A 21,914-nucleotide genomic window follows, 5' to 3' on the forward strand; every position below is an offset into this window, starting at 1 on the left:
GCCTGTGGGCAGGTAGGGCAGCCACCTGCTGCCAGGGTCAGTGCGTGGCGTGGCTGGTGATATCACTGTGATAGCTATGGATTCAGGAGCACATGTGGCTTCACACGTATATTTTTATTTTTACACCACTCAAACAGCGTGGATGTTCTTTCACACAGCACTATAAATATTTTTCACATCAACCACTCTGTCAAAAAAGGACAAATGAAAGCTTGTTACAGCTCCATGGCTACAAGGAGTGTGGCATGGTGGGCTCCTCTCATTTGCTGTTACAGCCTCTGTTGCTTAAGGCTTTTTTCCCCCTACACAAAGCAGGATTTGAACGCTGCAGCTGCTACAGAGTGCATGTTCAAATGACAGCAGGGTTAGTGCAGGCTGCTTGTGTGCTTGCACCTACTGCTGCAGCACTAAATCCTGAACGCCAGCTTTCCCCCAAGTGCTGGCTGCTGTTCGGTGACCAGAGCTCAGCGCAGGTGAAGGCGAGGCCAGCGCCGACAGCAGAGAAAAGCTCAGTGTAAGATTTGTTACTGCGACGCAATCCAGTAGCCATCCCTCTTGGAAGATGGCTGGTTGAGGTATTTGGCAGTCAAAACTGTAAGTCAAGCAAGTTAGCTTCCTGTCGCTCAACCACCACAGAAACACAACTGTCAGTGCCGGTTCTGTGACTCGAGCTGGCGGCAGAAGGCCTGGGCTTCAGGTAACGAACTGCCAAAGGCAGTGCCTGCAGCCTGGCTGATACATGTTCTTTTTGCAACAGGGCCTACGGTTACAATGCTTGTCACTACCAAAAGCTGTGACTTCTAGTTTTCAGCGATGTTATTTAGTGAAACCATATAAATACATTCTTCAGGCAATTTGGGGTAGAAAGTGCATGTGCAGCGATTAAAAAAAATATTTTAAACTATTTTTGTTTGTACTGCAGTAAGGAAATATTTCAGGAAGTATTTCCATTTTTCATGGAACCACGGTCAATTTAGATTGCTTTGTATGCCCCTTAAAAACTTGCTGGGAAAAAAAAAAATCAGAATACTATACTCACCTTCCAACCCCTCCCCTGTGCAAGGATGCATTTCCCTTATCCCCTGTATCTTGTTACGATTCAGCGAGGTGTCTGATCAAGCGCAGCTGGAACCATCCAGTTTCTGCTGTTGGCATCCAGGGACTTGCAAGCGGCTGTCGCAGCAGAGACCAGCGCGATGACGTTCTGCCTCAGCCCGTCCGTGGCGTCTCCGATCGGCTCATGCATCACGAGGACAGGAAGGTGGCAGAGTAAAGGGCAGCTCTTAGCTCATGTCCATCGCCTCTGTGGTGGGTAGGGAAGCAGAATCTTTCTGAATGCTCTCAAAAAGTGACGCCATTTCAGGATTGGATCTGATCTGAGATGAAAACTCTGCCATCGCCGGACTTTTCTCTACTTCGGGGATGGTCAGGAGAGCAGCTACGGCTCTCATGGCAGATCGCTTCAGTTCATCCTGCTTCTCAAACTCCTGTTTCACGGAGCCAGCTTTTACCTACAAACCCAGAGCACCATTTCAGTTGGCATTTAGAAAAGATGGCAGAGGCACAAAGAATCAGAGACTGAGACAAGCAGATTATGTTCTGTCCGGAGGAACGCGGGGAGCAGGCTGCTCAGCAGCAGCGACAGCACCGGTGGCTTCGTGGCAGAACCCAGCCCCGCGTGTCGCACGCTGCCTGATCTTACCTTCGTGGAGCAAGTCGCCCGGAGTGGCTCAATGAGTCGCTCAAGCCGCTGCAGCACGGCATTGGGACAGAGTGTGGAGAGCCGAGCCAGCATTATGAAAGTCAGCATCTAGGCCAAGGAGGAGAGACAAAATGCGTTGCTTCACAGCACCCTCCACTCCCCCAGGCCCAGCGTGCCTTTTCTCCCCACGCTGTCCTGCTGTACCCACACGTGGCGAGTTCGTGTGTGCTTGCGCGAGGGGTTTTACTAAGAGCTTTTTGTATTAAAAACACATGCGCTGGCAGCGCGGCTGGGCTGTGCGCTGCCCCGCTTTGGGTGTCTGAAGGGCTGACAGCCTTTGAGAGAAACAGCAACAGTCAGCACACAACGCCCCGCTGCTGTACCCACGCCTAGGTGGAGGTAAATCAACTAACAGTATGAAAAGGATGTAGCGCTTCCTATTGAGCTATGAGGCCATCAACAATGACAATGCTCTATTTTTTTAATACAGTGTCACTGGCCTCACTGAGCAAGTGACAATCCTAAGTTTAGAGGTGGAGGGAACTTACCTTAGACTTTGGTAAATTTCCTACAAAACCAGCTACACCAGGGGCGCGTTTCCGAGGCCACCACAGTCAAACCAGAGCTAGCCACTATCGGATGAAAGGCTGCAGCAGTTGCAGAGACGACGAAATGGCACGGCAGGGGCACTCTGTGCTGCGGTGACACGCCGGCTCGATTCAAGCCCAGGCCCCCGGAGAACGAATAACCTCAGTGAGGTCACCACCCACCAGCAGTTAAGGCACAGCACCTACCCGAATGTCGTAGTGATCCTTCAGTCCATCCTCCACGTGGTTCAGGTACTCGTAGATATCCAGTCGGTCAAGGCAGCTTTCCAGCAGTGTATACATGCATTCAAAAGCAGCTTTCCTCACGTCAAGGCCATCATCCACCGTGTGCTTGAATGGCCCCATTTCTACCTTAAACAAGAAAAAAACCACAGCTGTCACCTAAGGGCAGACAGGGTGACAGCTTCACCACAGCCTCACGCGCAGTCACGGCTGAACTGCACCCGGGCCGAGCGAATGACATACCTCCCGGATGAGTTCCCTTCTGACCTTCGTTTCGTTATACAGGCCGGGGAGAACTGTGTTTAGTAAATCTCGGATTAAAGAAGGTTTGTTGTGAGCAGCAGAATTAAACATGGCTAAAGCCACACGTCGAACGTTCAGGTCTGGATCCTGAAGCGTTTTTAAGAAGTCACCTGTGGGATAAGAACACACCAGTCAGTCCTGCTGCACTGTTTTAAAAGTATTTTAAAAGCATATCCCAGTGTATTTCAAAGAGCCTGGTTATGAAAGCACCTATAGCAAAATAACTCTAGCGCCGCAGCCTCACAGACATTAGAGATGCTTCCCCTCCCTTCATTTGGGGTATAGTAAATGGGAGAAACATGACTTTCTGCATTTGGGTGTAAAAACAAACGGCATGATTCTAGCTACCTCACCCTAAAGTCAAATCAGAAGCTTCAGTATTCAAGGAAGTTGGTTTTTGGTTTTTTCTTGCTCAGACCTCGTCTGCTCAGACTCCTCCGAAACAGAAGGCCCAGTTTTACACAACAGATCTGAGATGTAGGCTCCCTAGACATAAGACCCTTTTAATGTAGGTTCTATTTTACAAGATCCTTGTCATGAGATGCCTGAATCATAAGTTTAAACACAGATGGAACTTATGCTCCCTAAAAAACTCTGTCACCAATGGAACATGCCCCAGAGCAAGGTATCAGAGCATTTAATGAGGACTCGCATGAGACTGTTGCTCTATAACCCCAAAAGCAGAGAAACACAGGTAAAAAACTAACTGGATTAGATGGGGTTCACATAGGTGTGAAAAATCCCCAAGCTGCTAACGCAGCCTAACACATCTCACGTTCCCAGCTCCCCTGCTATCTGCACTAGCCTACCTATGCAGCCTTTCAGAAGAGCATCAATAGGCTGAGGCTGGTCTGCAATTGTGAATTTGACCGCAGTTACCACCGTGCTCCGGGCATGTGGAGAGCCTGCGATGAAGATGGAAAGAAAAAAACAGCGGAAGATCAAGAGACAAAATCATTGCTGTCATTTTGAAGTGTGTATTCTACTCCTGGTCACATTACACATTACATTCAAGAGATAAAAGGACAGAGGATTTGTCTTAACAACCTCGTCGTTAAATCCTGCCCCAGCACAACCTCCACACGCTGTCCCTGTTCCTAACACCCTCCTGCCCTCCGTGCAAGCCAGTGCTCCTCGGATCCCCCCTTGCAGAGATCCCTCATTTCTTCTTGCCTCTGCAGACTGGCTTTGCTCCCTGTTGTACCCACCAGCAGTTCACATGAGGACTTTCCAGCAAAAGGCATTTCCCCCCCCTCACCACTGCCCTTCCCAGTACCTGATGACAGCTGTTTTTTCAAGAGGGGCAGCAGCTCGGAAGGATTCACCAACGTCAGCTTCCCCAAGCACTCGGCCACCACATTACGCGTCCCTTCCTCTGTGCACTCACAGTGCTTGAAAAGCAGAGCCCAAATATCCTCCACGTAAGGTTTGAGGCCATCTGCTGGGGAGGAGCTGATGACTTCCTTTAGAGAGTGCAGCAGGAGGTACTGTCTCTTGGGCTGGCTTCCGATCTCTTTCAGCATGAAGGGAAGATACTCTTTCAGATTCCCAACACTGATGTTCCCCAGTGCGTAGGAAGCAGCGGATTTCACCTCCTCGCTGGGGGAAGAGAATGCTTCCAGGATGACGGTTTTGAGCTCCCTCTGAGCACTGAGGTTCGTGGTGCGCCCCATCTCTGCCAGTGAAAGGAAAGCTAGCACTTTAACAGCAGAGCTGGACTTGGGGTTTTTCACCTCCTGGATAAACTGGTTCACTGTTGTAGGGGCTTCCTTCGGGCAGGCTGAGGAAAGGGCTGCCACGCACTTTGCGGCAGAGCAATACGCCTGTTTGTGTAATGTCACTGATGCCCCGGCTGAGCCCGAGGAGTAGATAGGTGCAGTCAGCTGCTTCATCAGCTCCGAGTAACCCATGGTGGCCGTCTTCGTCAGAACCAGAGCCTGGAAGAAGTCTATGATGGCGTTCAGCGCCCCTCCCTGAAGCAAAGGCGAGTGGACAAGCTGAAAGATTTCCGCAAGAACTGAACCGCTGATCTTAGAGATGCACGATGGATAAACCTTAGCCAAAGTGGTAAGGAACATGATAGCCACCTGGGAAACATGCATGTCATTCTCGGTAATTAAGGCAGGGAGCTCCGTTAGAACAGACTCTATCATGGCGGGCTTGAGGCTGTCACTGTAGTTCTTCACCAGGATGTCCAGAGCAGTCAGAGTGCTCAGTTTCAAGGCACGTTGATTCTTTCTCAAGAAGGAAGCTAGAATGGGGAAACCTTCCCCTAGAATGGGTCTCAAATCTATTTTAAGTGGAGAACTAGCAATTGAGGTTAAGGCTTTGACTGTTGTCAATCTGGTGATTTCATTTTTGAGCCTCTCCAGAAATATCTTCAAGGTTGGCTGGAGATCAGTGCTTAAGTGGTCTCCCAGATTGTAAATAATTTGTCCCATGCAGGAGATAGCACGCTCTTTCACTTCCTGGTCGATGTCAGCTGCCTTCAGTCGCTTCAGAGTACCAAGGAAAAGGTCCTTCACATAGGGCTTGGCGTCAAAAGTGCAAGATTTGTCCAAAGGCCTGATGACTTTCACAAGTTGCTGAGTAACCAGCAGAGCTTCTGAAGTGATCTTATAAAAAGGGTCTCCAATACAGGTCACCACAGGAGGCAGCAGGCTTTTGATATGAGGATGAAATACCTCCGGCTGATGGTTGCAAAGAAGAACATGAAGGAAAGACAGCGCATCAATCCTCATGTTGGAGGAGCTGGATTTATCGGCCAAGGAGAAAACAATACCTGTGCAGAAGAGACAAGAATGACTGCTGCCTTACTTCATCGAGTGGTTTTTATCACACCCCCTGCCCCCTCAAAGCAGGCAACAACTGGAGTCGGTTTTCCTTCTTTCCTCTCCCCACCCAGACGATACATGCCATCCTTGCTGTCCTCCTGCTTTCCAGGAACTGGCAATTCAGACATAACTGGCCTTTGGGGCAGTCCTGGCTGGCTGGCTACAGAAACTATTTAGAAAGTTAATTGGAAAAGTCAGCCTGGGCTGAGGCAGGAAGGGATGGTTAGTCAAGTGCGGGTAAGTATGACAAAACAGCATGAAATTAAGACTGGGAAAGCCTAGTCTCAACAACAGGCACTCCTGGCAGCAGGAATGCCACATCATGAGTTTTTCCTTCATTCTTCTCTCAGAAGTCTTAAAAAAAAAAAAAGAAAAAAAAAGAAGAAAGAAAAAAAAAAAGCAGCAGCAGGGGCTCTATGTTTATCTAGTTTTACAACATCTGTTAGTATTGTTTGGAACATAACTGTGGACCATTAAAGATGGACTGCCTTGCAGAAGAGAGGTACTTCCAAGTTCTGGGGCACATATTTGTGTCTCTCAGAAGACTTAATGAGAAACTTTTACAACAATACTGCTTGCCACCCCTGAACTCATGCCTGACTCTTGGTTTTAATGTTTATTTCCAACCTATTGGTTTGTAAGAGGTGCGTGGATCTGGCCCAGGGACAATCACAGGAGACTTTATGTTTACTATAGTCACGCTAAAAGCAAAGGCAGGACCGTAGTATTCTGAGCCTTTCAGCAGTGGGATGCTTTGTGAACCTACAGGCAGGAAAGAGAAAAATGTGGTGGTGCAAATTAAATAATCAGTCAATATAAATAATTTTTTAAAATGCCACTGCATTTTGTAAAAGAAAATGTCACTCGTGTTACTGATCTCAGCAGGCTAACAGCATAATTCCAGCTGGTTTCAAAGGAGGCTGGAATTGGCTCTCCCAAAAGCATCTCTTCTGGGGACTGTGGAAATGAACTTGATGTTCTTATCCTGGCTTTCAGTGGTAGACAGAAGCCAGGATTGATCTGGGAGCTGTTTAGCACATCAACACAGAGCAGAACTTGATGCGTATGTCCTGGCACTGAGCAGAATACTACCCAGGAATAAAACTGGATCACGCAGGCAAAGAGCACACGTGTTAGGAATGGATCAAGCCAACTCAGCTCCTTCTCCCCCAGGCCAGGGACAAGTTTACCAGGGACGAGCGCAGGGATGTGATCTGCCAGGCAACCGGGAAGAACATTGGCCAGTTCTGTCAGGAGGCTGAAACAACCCTGTCTTGATTTGATGCTCTTTTCTTTGAGCTGCTTGTGCAAGGCCTTGACGATGTTGGGAACCTGCAGTTTGGAAAAGAAAAACAGAAAGAAACACCCCAGTCATCGCTGCTTCCAGGGCCCAGAGCTGTGCCACCAAAGCAGCTCGCTCAGCTGAGCCAGAGGCTCCAACAGTACAGCAAGAGAACTAACGGGGGGACAGCAAGAAACAGCGCACTCGTTCACCGGGGGAACTGACTTGGGGTAGATTACAGGACAGTGCACATGAAGAAAAGATAGAGCGGGAGGGCATGTTATTCTTCTTTTCCATATGCTACAAACAGACCCCTAAGCAGCCCTTCCTGAAGTTGGGGTTATCCCCTAACACAGAAGCTTAAAGAAACACAACAAAATGATCAGACCAGGACCCACTGCTGAAGAGGCTTAGAGTTCTACGATTCCTTCCCAGCGTGCTGTTTAAAGACCAAGCCCCATCACCATATTTAAACTTGGACACCCTGCCAGTGTTTCAGTGAAATCAAAACACTAATCACAGGGCTGAAGTGCAAGTTATTTAAATAGATCTCTCATACACATAAGATGATTAATCAGTGATGTAATTACATTTTGGCAGGGATTTTAACCCTCCTGCCTCAAGGACTCACCAGTCAGTAGCAGCATCTGCCAGAAAAAGCTGCTCTCGTGGTCATGCTATTCTCTAACAACATGGTTATTTCCAACATTCCTTCTGTCTTCTTCTAAAACATCATGTGTGGACCTCAGCGTTAGCAAGGATCCTGGGCTAGGCAGAGTCCTGATCAGCATGTGTGGCTAAATTATTCTGACTCTACTCCAGCATATTTCTGAATTAAAGCAGTGTGTCAGAAAAATTGCTTTCACTATTGTTTGATCAGCAGTGACGTGCAGACTCTCTGCACGACCATAGCAAGCTACCCTGGAAGCCACTGGCTGTTCTCCTATAATGAACCAAGTTTCATGCTCTCGTACACCTACTGACCAGATCCAAACCTTACTGAGCTCCCAGTGGCTTACTCTGGAACAGTTCCACCACGATTTATTCAATGAGTTTCCTGCACAGCAGCTGGAGTAACTGTAAGGCAACAGGCTGACACTACGCCCAAAGGCTAACCCGTCTCCCACAGTCTGCACACACGTGCCAGAGGCTAGCGGAGGGGGGCAATGCAGGTTGTACCCCACTGCTCCTGTACTGGTTCAGTGCTCTCTCCCCGGGACGGGCAGGAGACAAACAGAAACAGTCAGCCTCAGGATTTGGTCCTAAGGGCTCCTGCAGCTAGCTACGTTCTCAAGGTTAACTACCAGGCATATTCATCGGTGGCACGGTACCTCCTTCTCTTCATTGCTTTCTGATTTAACCCAGTCTGCACCTCCTCACACACCTGGTTCCGAAGCATTGTCAGGGGAACGTCATCCTTGCCAGCGGCATCTGAAGCATGCAGCCAGCTCTGGATGGGCAGCGTTTGCTTCAGCAAGGAGATGTAAGCGCTGAAGATGTCAGCTTTGACGTTCTCCTCCCTCTCTTTGAATCTGCTTATCAGGACCGGAGAAAGAGTTTTGTAGAAGTCCTGCAGGAGATCATGCCTGCTGCTGACAATGGCCTCCAGGCACTTCGCTGCAGACCTGCGGACTTTCCAGCTGATGTCGTCATCGTCGCTGTACTCGTCATCGCTTTCTGGAAAGAAGACAAGGGAAAACAAGGTGCACCATTATGAGAAAACCGGAGCTGGAGGATCACTTGATCCTCAGAGCTTCCCTCTCCAGCTGACCAGACAAACAGATGCCAGTTTGTCACATATCTGGGAACAGGAAATTGCCCCGAATAGCCTGTCCCTATAGACATCGTTACCAGCCAATATGGCCCAGGGCTGCCCTAGGTCAGATTCTTCTGTTCCAAGTAAGAGCTGACTGGAGAATAAAACTTAATGTTACTACCCTTACTGGCCGCTTCAGCTCAGGCATCAAGGCATTTCTTTTGAAGGGAGAATGAGGTTCCCAGATTTTAAAGCCAGAAATATGTAAATATTTGTCTCAGCAATTCCTGAATGGCACAAAACAGCGTAACAATTTACTATGTTATTGGCAGAACATTTGATGTATTCTGCAGGAAGCCGGCCAGGATCTTACCCCAATTAGTATGAAAGTAAACAAAACTGCGTTTCTTCCAAGGAACTTGTTCTAACTTTTGCTCTTAGCTGCCACACTATATGCAGCTATAAATAGAGACATAATGAAATGTTGTCTACAGCTAACAGACATTAAAGACATCCCTCCTATCTGACCAAGGCTCAGCATCCACCTCAAAGTCAACACGATTCAGAAAAGAAATGAAAGACCTCCTTTGAAGACAGTATCACATTGCTTTCACCGACTAAGATGTTTTTAGTGGTGGCACTCTGAAGTGTTCAGGACTTGGTCTCTTCCGTAGGCTGAGTTAAGTTGCCCTGAAACTGTTACATCAAAATTGCAGGCTTTCATTTAAAATAGCAGTTAAACATATACCTCTTCCTACAAAGAAAAAAAAAAAAAAAGCAACCAGCCTGGCAAAGAGGGACACAAGTGCAGAAGTACAGGCTCTGCAGCCTCCAGGTGACTGCAAAGACGAGCCTTGGCTGGCTGTTGTGCTCGGGAACAGCGTGCACGTGTGAAAAACAGACGGAAAGATAAGAGGAAGCAACGCAGAAACCAAGAAAAAGCTGCAGCCTGACAAAGCAGCATGGTTCTGACACACCCCACAGGGGTGCTGGCTGCCACAGCCTGGAAGTGCTGCTTGCTTGCCTGACCTCCCCTGTGACCAGGGAAAACGGGAGTTGCTCCAGTCCTGTAAATAGGTCAGACCACATCAAAGATTTCTGATTCCTTTTCTAACCAGAGTAAGCTACAAATGCTGGCTAGCTGCCTGGTTAAAAAAGGCAACACTGTCTTACACCCCAGGAGACGCAGCAAGACGGTAACTGTTTAACTGCAATTTCTAGATCTGCCTGTGACATCTTTTTTTTCAAGAAATACCACTGTTCAGGACTCCATAAGGAGCAGTCTCTCTCACACAAGCCTAAGCCTACTAGAGCTAAACTAAGAGGACGGACAGGAATCTGTGTTACAGCTGCGTTCAAATGCTTGGTGCCACCACGTGAAGTTTGGACAAGCCAGAAAGCAGGCAAGAACAGCAGCGTTCGTGCCTCCCCTTGAAGAACAACCCACGCATATCGAGTCAACGGCTTGGAGCAGGAGTCTGAGGTCTGCCTGGCAGGCTGCAAGCTGCACCAGCACCGTTGGGAACACAAGGGAGTGTTTCCAACAAGGATCCTGAGCGCTTCTCAGGATGGCAGAGCAGCTGTTCCTCAGGATTTCCAGGCATTAAGCCTGGCTGCTTGCTGGATGTGCTCTAAGAAACTCCCGCAGTCAGCAGGCAGAGGAAAAACAGTGCTTCCTCTGTCTAGTTCTCTACTAAGCTAGCTCAGAGTTCACATTTCAGTGTTTTCACTGTCGCCTAAGGCAGGCAGAGATCTGAGGACCTTGTCAGAAAAAAATAAAGCTCACAAACTCGGAATTACTGCTGGAACTTTGCACGTACAGCTATGTTATTACCATTGGTAAATTAAAATAACCCGTTTAAAAGAACTGACTGTCTTGAAGCAGATCTGAAAAGTAACGTTCACAGATGGCAAGAAAGCAGAAGGGGAGAAATGTTAACCCAGTGTTCTGCTGAGCACAGTCATCCTCACAAGCAGGCACCTTGCTCTTCATCCTCCCCATTTTCGGTTTCCATCATCTCTTCCTCTTCCTCCTCCTCATTATCATAGTTGTAGTTTGGGTCAAAGGTGATGTACTTCAAACATAACCCCATCACACCGGGGATGTGAGGGTCAATTTCCTTTGGGCACCTATCGCGACAAATAAAAATCCTAAGGGTTAAAAATTAAAAACTAAGCTATTTTAAATATCCAAATAATATAATTAATCTCAGAAGGATCCCAAAATGCTTCACAGACTACATGAACATTTTGTTAACATGAGTCAAATCAGAGTTGCTCCTTCCTGCTATGCACGAAGCAAGACCACATTCCCCTGGGGAGGATGCAATGATTAGTATATGGGAAAAAAAAAAAAATTGCCTTCACCACCTGGTTGAATCCTCCCTTCATGGAGAAAACCTGAGCAGCTCTGCAGGGCTCCTTTTCCAAGGGAAGCGGTAAACATTTGACCAAACAACAGGAGAGCTGCAGCTCAGCAGCTGTCTGCCTGAGCCCCCTTCCTGCCTCCCACTCCCTCCATGCCCAGGAGCCAGGCAGTTCCCTCCTGCTGAGGAATCCTCCAAGGACAAGGAAAACTCCCGCTCCTGCAAAACCAATACAGAAACACACTCTCACATGTTGAGGTAAAATAGCTCATAACTCAAGCCCAACTCCGCTTACGAAGAAGTGATTTCATTTGTGCACTGAAATCACAGGAACACGTGTAGGATGGCACTCAACCCTGGATGCTGAACGTATAGATATTTACACCAGGAGGACACTGATGCACAGGATGGTGCACAGCTGTTCCTCAAGGGCACACACCTTCTCACAAAAGACTCGAAGGCCTGAAAGCAGTACTCTCTCAGCTCATCATCTTCCACATTACAGTACTGAACGATGAGAGGAATTATCTTCTCCAGATGTTCTCCTGGGAAAGACAAAGTAAGCAGCAGTGAGAAATGGTTCCAGCCTTCATTCATCCGAGCGGCTAACAGCTCAGCCATCTGCCACTTCCCTCGTGTGCCTGGCAAAGCATTCCTCCCCTGGCCCCCACGGGCAAGGAGCCAGCAGCCCACTAGGGACCAGCCTTGCAGGGATTTTCAGCAGACCCCTGCTCCCAGTCTTCAGCCCCTTGTTGGCATTCCAGTCATGGAAAGAGCTGTGATTAGAGATCTTCTAGGACCTGATCTCAGCTCTGGCAGATCTTTTAGAGAAGTAACACAATATACTGCCCTCCATTTCTCCTCTCATTTAAAATGGGGTGAATCCACTGACCTAATTCACAGAGGTGTTAATTCAGACCAGGGAAGCGCTGCAAGACCTTGAGATGAAATCACTACAGAAGGGCAGCCAGAGAGTTACTCTGGTGTCTCCTCCCTTCCAAGTGGAGATCAGAGAGCCAGGTCAGGACCACAGAGGGAATCACAAAGCACAAGCCACTAATATGTAAGGAACAGAGCGAGCACGCTTCTTTTACCACTAAAAGGAGCTGCTCTAAAATGCATGCAGGTCTCCCAGCGTCATTTAAAGCTACTCGTCCTACCTATGCGGTGTCCAGCCTGCCTACTGATGCCAGCAACACATTGAATGTACGTCCTGGTAGTAGAAGTAGACTCATTCTTCTTCAGCTCAGCAAGCAGATGCTCTGTGAGCTCCGAGAAGATGTTTCCGCTGCAGGTCAAGACAAGATGACCCAAGGCAATGATGGCCCTTTTACGTACTGCCAGCCTGGGGCTTGTCAGCTGGGGTAGGAGGCAGTTCAGGATGGAGGAATGGAAAGAGTAGAGTGTTCCCCCCAGTCTGCAATCAATAGAACAAGGCAGAAGTTGAAAGTCAAAGCCTCAGAGAAAAAGCCCTCTTGCCAGCAAAAAATCGTAAAAATCCTTCAGCTATGAAGACTTCGTGCATGTTGTGGGGAGGGAGAGGAAAAGGGTGTGTCTGGCATTTTGGTCTGAACACCGACTTGTTCTGTAAAGCACAAGGAGGGGTTATTTGTCTCCATCATGGAGGAGTTTGATTTTGACTGTGTCCTTCTGGATGACCTGGGGGTCTGTCAAAAATTTCTTGCATGCAGCTGACATATGACACTGTCACTCTGACTTATGTAACAAGAGAAAGAGGCAGCCAGGAAAAAAAAAAGCATGTGTGATCAGATCACAAGGCTAAAATAAACTTCCCTGCTTTGCCCTCTCCCTCCCTACAGTTGTTTGAACCGAGCCTCTGTGGGATCCATCACCAATGTTACTGCTATTCCCAAGCACAGAAAAGCTCAGCGTGTCATCTCTCATCCCTGCTGGGGAATCTGCTCTGCTGAGATATTCCCCAGTGGCAGCCAACCCAAATCCTTTATTTTACACCCTCGTAGTAGGATTAGGGAAATGCAGAAATCAAAAGCAAACACACACGCAGCCCCCTGCTGTACATAGCTGCCAGAAGGAAATCCTTTGGTACCTGCTCAGCATATCTGACAGGATGTCAAGAGCCTCCAGCTGCACAGATACATCCTCCTGCTTGCCAATGGCTCCTGTCAGCTGGGCTGTGATCTTTTTGCACACATTTGCTGTCATGGTGGAGCCTGCAAGAGAGATATTTTTTCCCCACTGTAAGTTAAAAAGAAGTCTTTTTACTGCTAAGAACCATTCAATCCCTCCTGCATTAAAAAAAGGAATCACCACTGGGAAACCTAACCAGAACAGCAGTCAACTAGCTGTTGTTTGAGATGGCGGATACACACTGCAAACAGCGAGGCATCCCCCCTGCAGTATGATGCGTTAACTGTTCAGAAGAAGCTTCTCTTCTCAGAGAGTGTCTTTTACCCTAAAACACCCTGGCTGTCTCACAGGCAGCTCCCAGGCCCACGCAATGCAGGGAGTAGAGCTGGGTGGAAAGTTTCTGGCATGTTTTTTCCCCACTTTTAACTTGAAAATGTTCAGTTTCAACAAATTGAGGTTTTCTTGATAGGACGAGCAGTCTTGACAGAAACTGTTTCTCAGCTCCATGATGAAACGTAAGGGTAAAACTAGATAAATCTGTCTCAAAATAATATATAACCCAGGTTCAAGAACATGTTGAGATTACAACTGCAGTCGAGAACCTCAATCACCTACAGTCCAGATCAACAGTCTAGATACCAGTTTAGTCTTCACGCTGGGGCGTGCCTGTCCCAACACTGGCTTTTGTTGTGGGTTTTCCCCCCATTGGTTCAGTGCAAAGCATAAGCAGCTTCAAATTCCACAAAACTTTCAACTGCCTCCCATGCCATTCTGAACAGCCTCCGTGATGCAACAGAGACAAAGCAGAAGTGGAACACCCTGGGAGCGTCATTAACTGCTGTACAACACTGAGAAAGCAGCCTGCCTCAGGCACACGCTGTTTCTTGAACTATTATTTCAAACCTTCCCTTTGCTCCAGACAGCACCAGCAACCACACGGAGCGGGGCACAGGGTGAAGGAAGCACGGGGGGGGAGATGTCCAGCCTCTCCATTTTGCAGCAAACCCACAGTGCTTTTGCTGCCTTCTACCCACACAGTGTCAATCCCAACCCTTATCTGTTGCTACTCTAAACTAGTTTCAGTTCATGTTGTGTACGTTAAATAAAGAATGGCTCACAAGAGCTTCGCATTTTGCAGAAATTGAGAGAGGAGTTCAGCAAGTATTTACGTACTAATTCTAGTTCTCCTCCCAGCCTAAAATCCAGCAGCCTGGCAGCACTGCCACAGCCACCCACCATGAAGGAACAACAGATACATGAGATGGCTGCAGAGGAAACTTAAATCTCCAGGAGCCTCAGGTATCTCCTGAATAGCTGCTGCATTGTTGGGATACGTAGTTCCAAACGCAGGAGAAGCAGCCAGGGTAGCTGTGGCAGTTGGATGACTCGGTCCAGCCGGACAGGAGGTGGTGCAGTGCTGAGATCTCAGAGGGCAGTGGCATTGCTGACATGGAGACCGACGGCCCTGCCAGACTGCCCGAACTGCAGTATCTTGACGCACAGCAAATGCTTTATGATTGCCATAAACAAAACCAGATTTCTCCAAGAACTCAGATGCAGTTTCAGACTTGAGTATTCTCAGGGTGACCAGCTCAAGTTTTCATTTCATGCCATCTTTAATCATACTGGTGTCTCAGCTTCTACTCTCCTACTTATTTCATTAGTTGTCCTCTAGCCAGTGAATCAGGAATCTGTAACTTCTAGGCTCTAAACTACACATTTTCCTCTGTTTCCCAAAGGCTGTGATTGCCTATTGCCTCAGTCTCACAAACAGGGACAGACATTTTACCTGTAGAAGCTGGGGGCAGCTCGGAGATGACTGTTTTCAGTCCAATGCTGGAGATATCCCGCAGCTGTTCCTTGTCCGATAACATGTTTGTACACAGCGTATCCACGATGGTTTCCACCTGGTACTCCTTCACTTTGCCAACCAGCGGGCCCAGACTATGGGAGGAGAAGCCAGTCAGAATGGAGAGGAAGAGGGATGCCTTCCACCATCAAAAGGGATGCTCAGGCTCGCTCCTCCTTAAAGGCAGCTCAGCCCCAAGTGCAAATATTACCAAAACATCAGTATCAAGTACCGATATCCTGCAGCATGTCGTGTCCCCTGCATTGTTGCCTCAGTTAACTCTATATCAGACTTCAGTGGATTTCACATCAGATTTGTAGGAGGACATTTCACATGCAAACATGAGGCCAGTTAAGATCTTACTGGAAGGAGCAGCTCAGAAATTATGAGATGAATTTGAATCAAAGCAATCATGTTACACAGAGTAATGGTAAAAGTTACAGTCAGGTTTTGGAAAAAAAAAAACAAAAACCAAAAAACCCAAAACCAACCCAACCATCAAAAACTGACTTTCAGGAGGAAATGCCAAATGGATTTTCACAAGCAATTAGCTACCTACTGCCTCTGTGTGTGTGCGAAAACCTCTACTTGAGCCAAGGCTCAGAATTAGAACGGAAGGAAGACTGCTGCCTTTCCCCTGCACTTTTTAAAAATTATTATTATTATTAAAAAAACTTTCTGTTAACAACCTATGTTTCCTGCTGGTAAGTTTGTATTCAAAATTGTGCCTAGATAGATTGTCCGCATTTGTTTGCAACTATTTATTTTCACATCTTTACAAGGTAACTAGCTAAAATGTAAAGTATTAAGGGTATTTCAGCAAGTCACATGTTACTGCTTTCCCTCCCTAATCAGCTGCACTTAACTCTTTGAATTAAGCTAATGAATTGAAACTGCATTTGTTTCCCATGAACATCCTGTATCCCTTACTAAGAAATTGCTGTTTCACAGACAGCAAATCTGGTTGCTAGAATTTTCGTGAGAAGCACAGACGAGTGGAAACATCATACTGCACAGAAAATTCCATCTTCTTGTTTTAGTGAACATCCGCAGAAAATACTGTGAGCCCGATTTCAATCCTAACAACACGTCACTTTTCTACAGGTTGAGTGAGCTTGCCCACGGCACCGTGACCCACCAGCAGCAGAGACCCAAGCCCCGTGGTTATCCCACTGAACCGCCTGCCCAGATGAAAAACTGGGGCCCTAGCTTGCAGATTAACATCACCAGGTAATTCTTCATGCCCAAATCTAGAAATTAATTTGGAAGGATTTGGGCCTGAACAGAGATTCCTGACAGACGCTATAGGTACTTTCCTATTTCCCTTCCATAGAAGCAGCTACTTGCTGTAGCAGTGATGTGGCTGTGCTCCCGTTTCTGTGCCAGGTACAAAATGTTAGTCAGTGCTTCCTTGTTCCCTTGTGGGGACTAGTCAAAACTGAATAATATAAATCTTTTCCTTTTGGTTCAAAAAACATATGAGAATTGAACAGCTCCTTGTGATTCATGTGCAGCAAAACCATTTTTCTAAACAGGGTTCTAGAGTTTTAAAAATACCATCATGCTGCTGTTCTAGAGCAAAAATATATTTAAATAACCAGTTCCTAAACAGTTTCACAGTTCTTCTTTCCCCCCTCTCTCAGGATGCTGTCCACAGAGCCAGGTGAAGATAGAAAATGGAGTGAAGGAAAGGACTATTCTGCCTCTTTGGAGTTTTGTTTTTTCTTCCCCCCCCCCATGTTACACAGAAAAGAGGGACTAGAGGTTTTGGCTCTGTGTGCTGCATAATACTAGGGCATAGTCACTGATCCCTAGGGACTATCACCAGTGCTACATGTCCATACAGCTCAAAAGGAAAGGCTACCAGTTGCCTATAGAGTACAAAAAGAGATAGAGACACACACAGGGCTTTCAACATACCCTTCTTTCACTGAAGTTTACACACAGGAGAGGTTCTGCTCCTGACAGTCAGTGGTTAAAGTCCCTGGCCAGTGGGAGCTGAGCAGGACTGCCAAAACATTGGCCTCGATGATTTACATTTTCTTAAGAGCTTGTATGAGAAGACATGTACTAGCACTCTACAGCGTTTATTGCTGGACACAGTTTATAAAATCCTTGTACAAAAATGCATTTTCTGTCGTCTTTTTCTCTCCTCCTTTCGGCACAGCTCCAGTAATGCAAACTGTATGGACACCTATGCGCAGGGAGCCGTCTGCCTGCTGACGCACCACAGGCAGCATGCTTAACTAACACTACATCTGCCAGAGCACACAGAGCAAACTCACACGCAGCCTGTTCTGTATAAGACTATTCCTAAATTCAACAATCGGGACAATAATAGCTGTTTAGTGTCTGAGTAGCTACCCTGAAATACAAGAATTAGAAAAGAAATAGTAAGACTTTATGCAAGTAGTGTTCAAGCTTACACCTCAACGTGCAGAAAGAACCAATAGTTACCCCTGTTTTACAGGCAGGGCACAGAGAAGCTGAGGAATACATCTAAACTGAAAAAAAAAATTGAAAAAATCACAGAACCAGAAACAGGGCAAGTTTTCATATGGACTTCAAATTTGTGAGTTTTTTTGGGTGTGAAGTGTGATTTCAGCTTTCCTCTGAAGAAATAACATCATAGTTTTAGATGATAAAACAACTGCAAGACCTCTCAGTAGTTTCCTAACTTACTCCTGAATCCTGATGTGGGCTGCACAGATCCACAGTTGGGCCTAATCCAACTGCCAGTGTCCTTCCAACCATCACATTTCTCCTTCTTAGCGATCCTTGCCACCTGGCTGGGAATAACTGACTGGACATTAGCTGTTATATAAATACGTCCTTAAGTATGAAAAGAAAATATTACTGGTTCCATTTTGAGGCCTTCTAATTATCACATTCATGATGAACAAGAGATTGTAACAAGTATGGAACCATAGATAAACAGGCAAAGATCTTTGTAGCTTGTTCAGTGCCCGACAGTTTTGCTTTAAAAAACAGAATAAAAAAAAACCCAAAGCAGGCAGAGACAGGAACAGGGCCAGAAAAAGTCAGGACAGTGGGAATCAGAAAGGGCCAAAGGTCACAGGGAAAGTACAGGGACAGAAGCAGTACAGAGTTAAAAAGAAGGGAATATGGATAAGATCCACAGTAGGAAAAAATACAGGAACCCAAAGTCATCTTGAAATGGCCCACCTTTCTGGAGCCCTGTGCGTGAACTGACCCATTCAATTTCATTTCTAGAATGAACACTCCCATTTAGACATGCTGGGGGAAAGAGACAGGAAAGAACATGTCAGCAGTAGGATCACTTCATCAGACGATTCAGTAATAAAGGAGCCTTCTGCCTTTTTCATTTGGATTAAAAAAATACTGAAATGGTCAAAGGCAAAGCAACAGCACAGGCTGCACTTGGAGTCAAAGCAGGGAAAAAATACCCAAGTGCATTATAAACTTTAATGAAAACGCCCTTGAAGGGTAGGATTTGGACCTGAAATTCAAATGCCGTTTTTGAAGGGCTATACACGTTTAGTACTGTCTCTATCAAAGACAGAACCACTGGGAAATTCAGCACTGGATTTCAAAGCCCAAGAAAGGAGAGGAACTTGATGATCAAAATTTTAAACTGGGCTTCTCTCTGAAGAAATAAAATCTTAGGCATGCTACTTTTAATATGGTAAGATACATAATATAAACACTGAACTAGTTCCAAAATCTCCTACATCTATCTACATCACCTACATCATCTACAAAGATATCTGTATGCTCACCCTTCCTGAATATCAACAGAGAAAGAAACTGCCGTGCCCGGCACGAGAGGGGAAGCCCCTGCAAAGTGAGGCTGGAGGATGGTGCCAACGCCGCAGGGCCAGGCTCCACTCTAAGGCACTCCCTGCCGCCTGCACCAGCTTTGTCACTGCCAAGGACTATGGCAATCACTGCAGAGGTGCTTACCACTTGACAGCGAGGTTCTGTACTTCCCCATTTTTGTCCTCCAGCAACTTCAAAAGCATTTTCACAACTTTTTTCTCGCTGTCTTCGTCTAGTTTTATTGAATCTTTCTGCAGTTCCATCATCAGGTCGTTGGTGGCCATAAACCTGAAGGAACATAGAGCAAAAGTGGATTGGCTGAGATACAGGCACAAATGCATTTCCTTCGCATCGCTTTGGACAACGAAACTTGACAATTAGTGCTTGTATGAAAACCCACTTTCAAAGAGTAACTTACAACCCTTAACACTGTCCTGAAAAATAAGGTACAAAGAATTATTACTATCTGACAAGTGGAAAACTCGGACAGAGGTAGCTGGTGCAAAAGCTTTAGCTAAGGAATCTGTGAAAATGAGAAATACACGTTCTCTCTTCTCCTTAAAATACATAACAGGGATGGGGTGAACTAAAACTCTAAAATTGGCACCCAGCTTGTGTATTTTTTCTCAGTGACTAAATCAAGATGATTGACTATGCTAGAAAAACTGCCTGGCCTAGGAAAACCAGTCTAGGGTCTCAGAATGCACCTGGCTCTGTTCCTTCTGGCTTATTTAGCACTGATAGTATGATCCCACACATAGAGATGGCATATCAAGCTCAAAAACGAAAAATTAAGTTATGACTCCATGCAAACTATACCTTACAAGTCCCCTAGGCTATATTTAGATTGTTATGAGCAAGACCAAGCAAGTATTTATCATTCCAGCTTAGAAGAAAAAACTGATTGATAGTCAACATAATTTTCTAACAGGGACAATGTCAAAATGGATATTGAGAAGTTCTGGAAAGCATCTATTTTCCTGGAAGCAGGAAGTGTAAAAGATGCTGTATAGAAGTCTGAGGTTCTGAAAAATATAAGAGTGGTTATCATATATTAGCTGCTTTCTAATGTCAGCCCCAGCACAGGGATGGATGGATGGATGTCTAAAAGGGACCACAGGGAAGCTCTTCCCTCTCATTTACCTCTCATGTGCAATCTATTTTTGATTCTGCGAGAGCTATTAAGCTGCACTTGCAGTTCTACATGCGTAGAACAAACATGACCAATTATGGCCACAGGCTGAGCAGAGTCTTCTGCGGCAACACATCCAGCTTTCAACTCACTACCCACTGCCGTTCTGCCCACAGGACCTTGGGAACTGGCACACGGATTCATTGATGAGAGGGAAGCAGATGAAAGCTGGTCCTGTAACTGGTTGTGCAACTGAAGAGACAGCGGGCTCACATTTGACCGTGTGCTGGGAGGAATCGGCCCTGGAATACCTCTGTAACATGACACGTGCTGTGTTGGGCACATCTTGCTTGGAGTACTGACCATAAATTCTTTGAACAAACTGTTTGTGCAACTACTCCATCGCTGACTTCTTTAAAAAGTACGGATTTTAACATCAGAAAAATACCAGCAGCCTCTGCAAAAATCAACCTACTTTTAGGATATTACTAACCCCTCTCGTCTAAAAGACCTCAGAATATCAAGTCTGCCACAAACGTTACCTTCCAGGTTGACACTGGGAGAACAACATGCTCATGAGTTAAATCTTTCATACTTGATAGCTTGAACAATTTTTTACAGAGCGCCTTAAGTATCGAGCCACCGGGCCCCATCCTAAAAAGATGTCAACTTTTTCTGCTGACAAAGAGAATAAACAAATCTTCGTCCTCTTAGGGACGCATATTTTCCAACCTGAGCACAGCCAGAATCTGCAGTGTCCATCACCCGGGTGACACGGCTGCTCACTGGTACCTCTCACACCGTTTGATGCACTGACCATCTAAGCTCCTCGTGGAAAAACTAACAAGTATTTCAGCATTTTTGCTACGATGCTCTTCATTTACAGAACAAACAAGACTTTAAAGTCTAGCTGTCAAGACTCTTATTCCCGCTTCCACTTTGCTCGCCCACTGCCATTATGCAGCAATCTCGGCAGGGGCGGGGAGCGCTGTTGCTTCTCTACACTCCCCCCTCAGCCAGAACAACACAGTTGGCTTTTAATACAGTGACTGAAAACGGATCAGTTCCCCCGATATAGAAACGTCCTGCACGGCTGCAGTTGGATTTTACCCCCAGCAGGGTCGAGGGCACCGTGCCTGCTCCTGACGCAGGGGGCCTCCTGGGTGGGAAGGGACCCCCCGCCCGGTGGGAACGGACCCCTCTCTGTGGGAAGGGACCCCCCGCCCGGTGGGAACGGACCCCTCTCTGTGGGAAGGGACCCCCCTCTCCGTGGGAAGGGACCCCTCTCCGTGGGAAGGGACCCCCCGCCCGGTGGGAAGGGAAGCCCCCCAGGGCCCCAAGGCGCCGTCGCCGGGCGGCCGCCGCCCGCACGGCCCGTCCGGCGCTGGGGGTCCCCGCACCTGAAGTCCTTGTCCGTGGAGGTCATCTTCTCCAGCAGGCTGGAGATGTGGTAGGAGACGCTGGCCATCGCGGCGGCGGCGGCGCCGGGGCTGCGCGGGAAGATGGCGGCGGGCGCAGGGGCCGGGTCGCACCGCCGCCGCTCCGCTCCGCTCCCCTCCCCTCAGGGCCGCCGCCGGCCGGGCGCCCCCCCCAGGCGGCGGGCCGGGACCGAGGGCGGCGGCCGCGAGGGCCCCCGGCGGCCGGGAGCGGGGCGGCGGCGCGCGGCTGGGGCGGCCCCTGCCGGCGGGGCGGGCGGCAGCACGGAGGCTTGCGGGCGGCGGCCGGTCGTTTCTGCGGGCTCGGCCGGTGCCGTTCCCCGCTGCACGAGGCTCGGCTCCACGGCACGGCAGCCGCCCGCGCTTCGCCCTGGCCCCCGCGGGGAGATGCCGGGTCCCTGTACTGCGGGAGCTCCCGGGCGCTCGGGGCGGCTTAGGGACCCCACGCAGGGAAGGGCCGGGACGGCCACGAGGGCCGGTCTGCGCGTTCCCTGCCCGCAGGCTGCGGCGGGGC

General features: G+C 47.7%; 1 protein-coding gene across 7 annotated transcripts; it reads right to left on the minus strand.

Annotated features, from left to right (window-relative positions):
* Positions 1 to 95: 95 nt before the first annotated feature.
* Positions 96 to 21,586, minus strand: LOC129211169 (cullin-associated NEDD8-dissociated protein 1-like). Of its 7 annotated transcripts, none has more exons than XM_054837761.1 (16): positions 21,365 to 21,586; positions 18,977 to 19,120; positions 14,972 to 15,126; positions 13,142 to 13,265; positions 12,234 to 12,490; positions 11,513 to 11,618; positions 10,689 to 10,837; positions 8,336 to 8,628; positions 6,860 to 7,001; positions 6,297 to 6,431; positions 4,112 to 5,617; positions 3,645 to 3,740; positions 2,776 to 2,945; positions 2,497 to 2,661; positions 1,703 to 1,810; positions 96 to 1,511 (listed from the first exon to the last, which is right to left on the minus strand). In XM_054837761.1, the coding sequence occupies exons 1-16, from the start codon at positions 21,430 to 21,432 to the stop codon at positions 1,284 to 1,286; spliced, it is 3,846 nt and encodes a 1,281-aa protein (XP_054693736.1). In that variant the 5' UTR covers positions 21,433 to 21,586; the 3' UTR covers positions 96 to 1,283. The 7 variants fall into 7 exon arrangements, 6 of the variants coding, with proteins under 6 accessions (XP_054693736.1, XP_054693738.1, XP_054693742.1 ...); XM_054837763.1 differs by lacking the exon at positions 21,365 to 21,586 and adding an exon at positions 20,697 to 20,926; XM_054837767.1 differs by lacking the exon at positions 21,365 to 21,586 and adding an exon at positions 18,218 to 18,289 and having other exon boundaries at positions 18,977 to 19,116.
* Positions 21,587 to 21,914: the final 328 nt, after the last annotated feature.

Source organism: Grus americana, chromosome 11 (genome assembly GCF_028858705.1).
Source record: "Grus americana isolate bGruAme1 chromosome 11, bGruAme1.mat, whole genome shotgun sequence".
Taxonomy (NCBI): Eukaryota; Metazoa; Chordata; class Aves; order Gruiformes; family Gruidae; genus Grus; species Grus americana.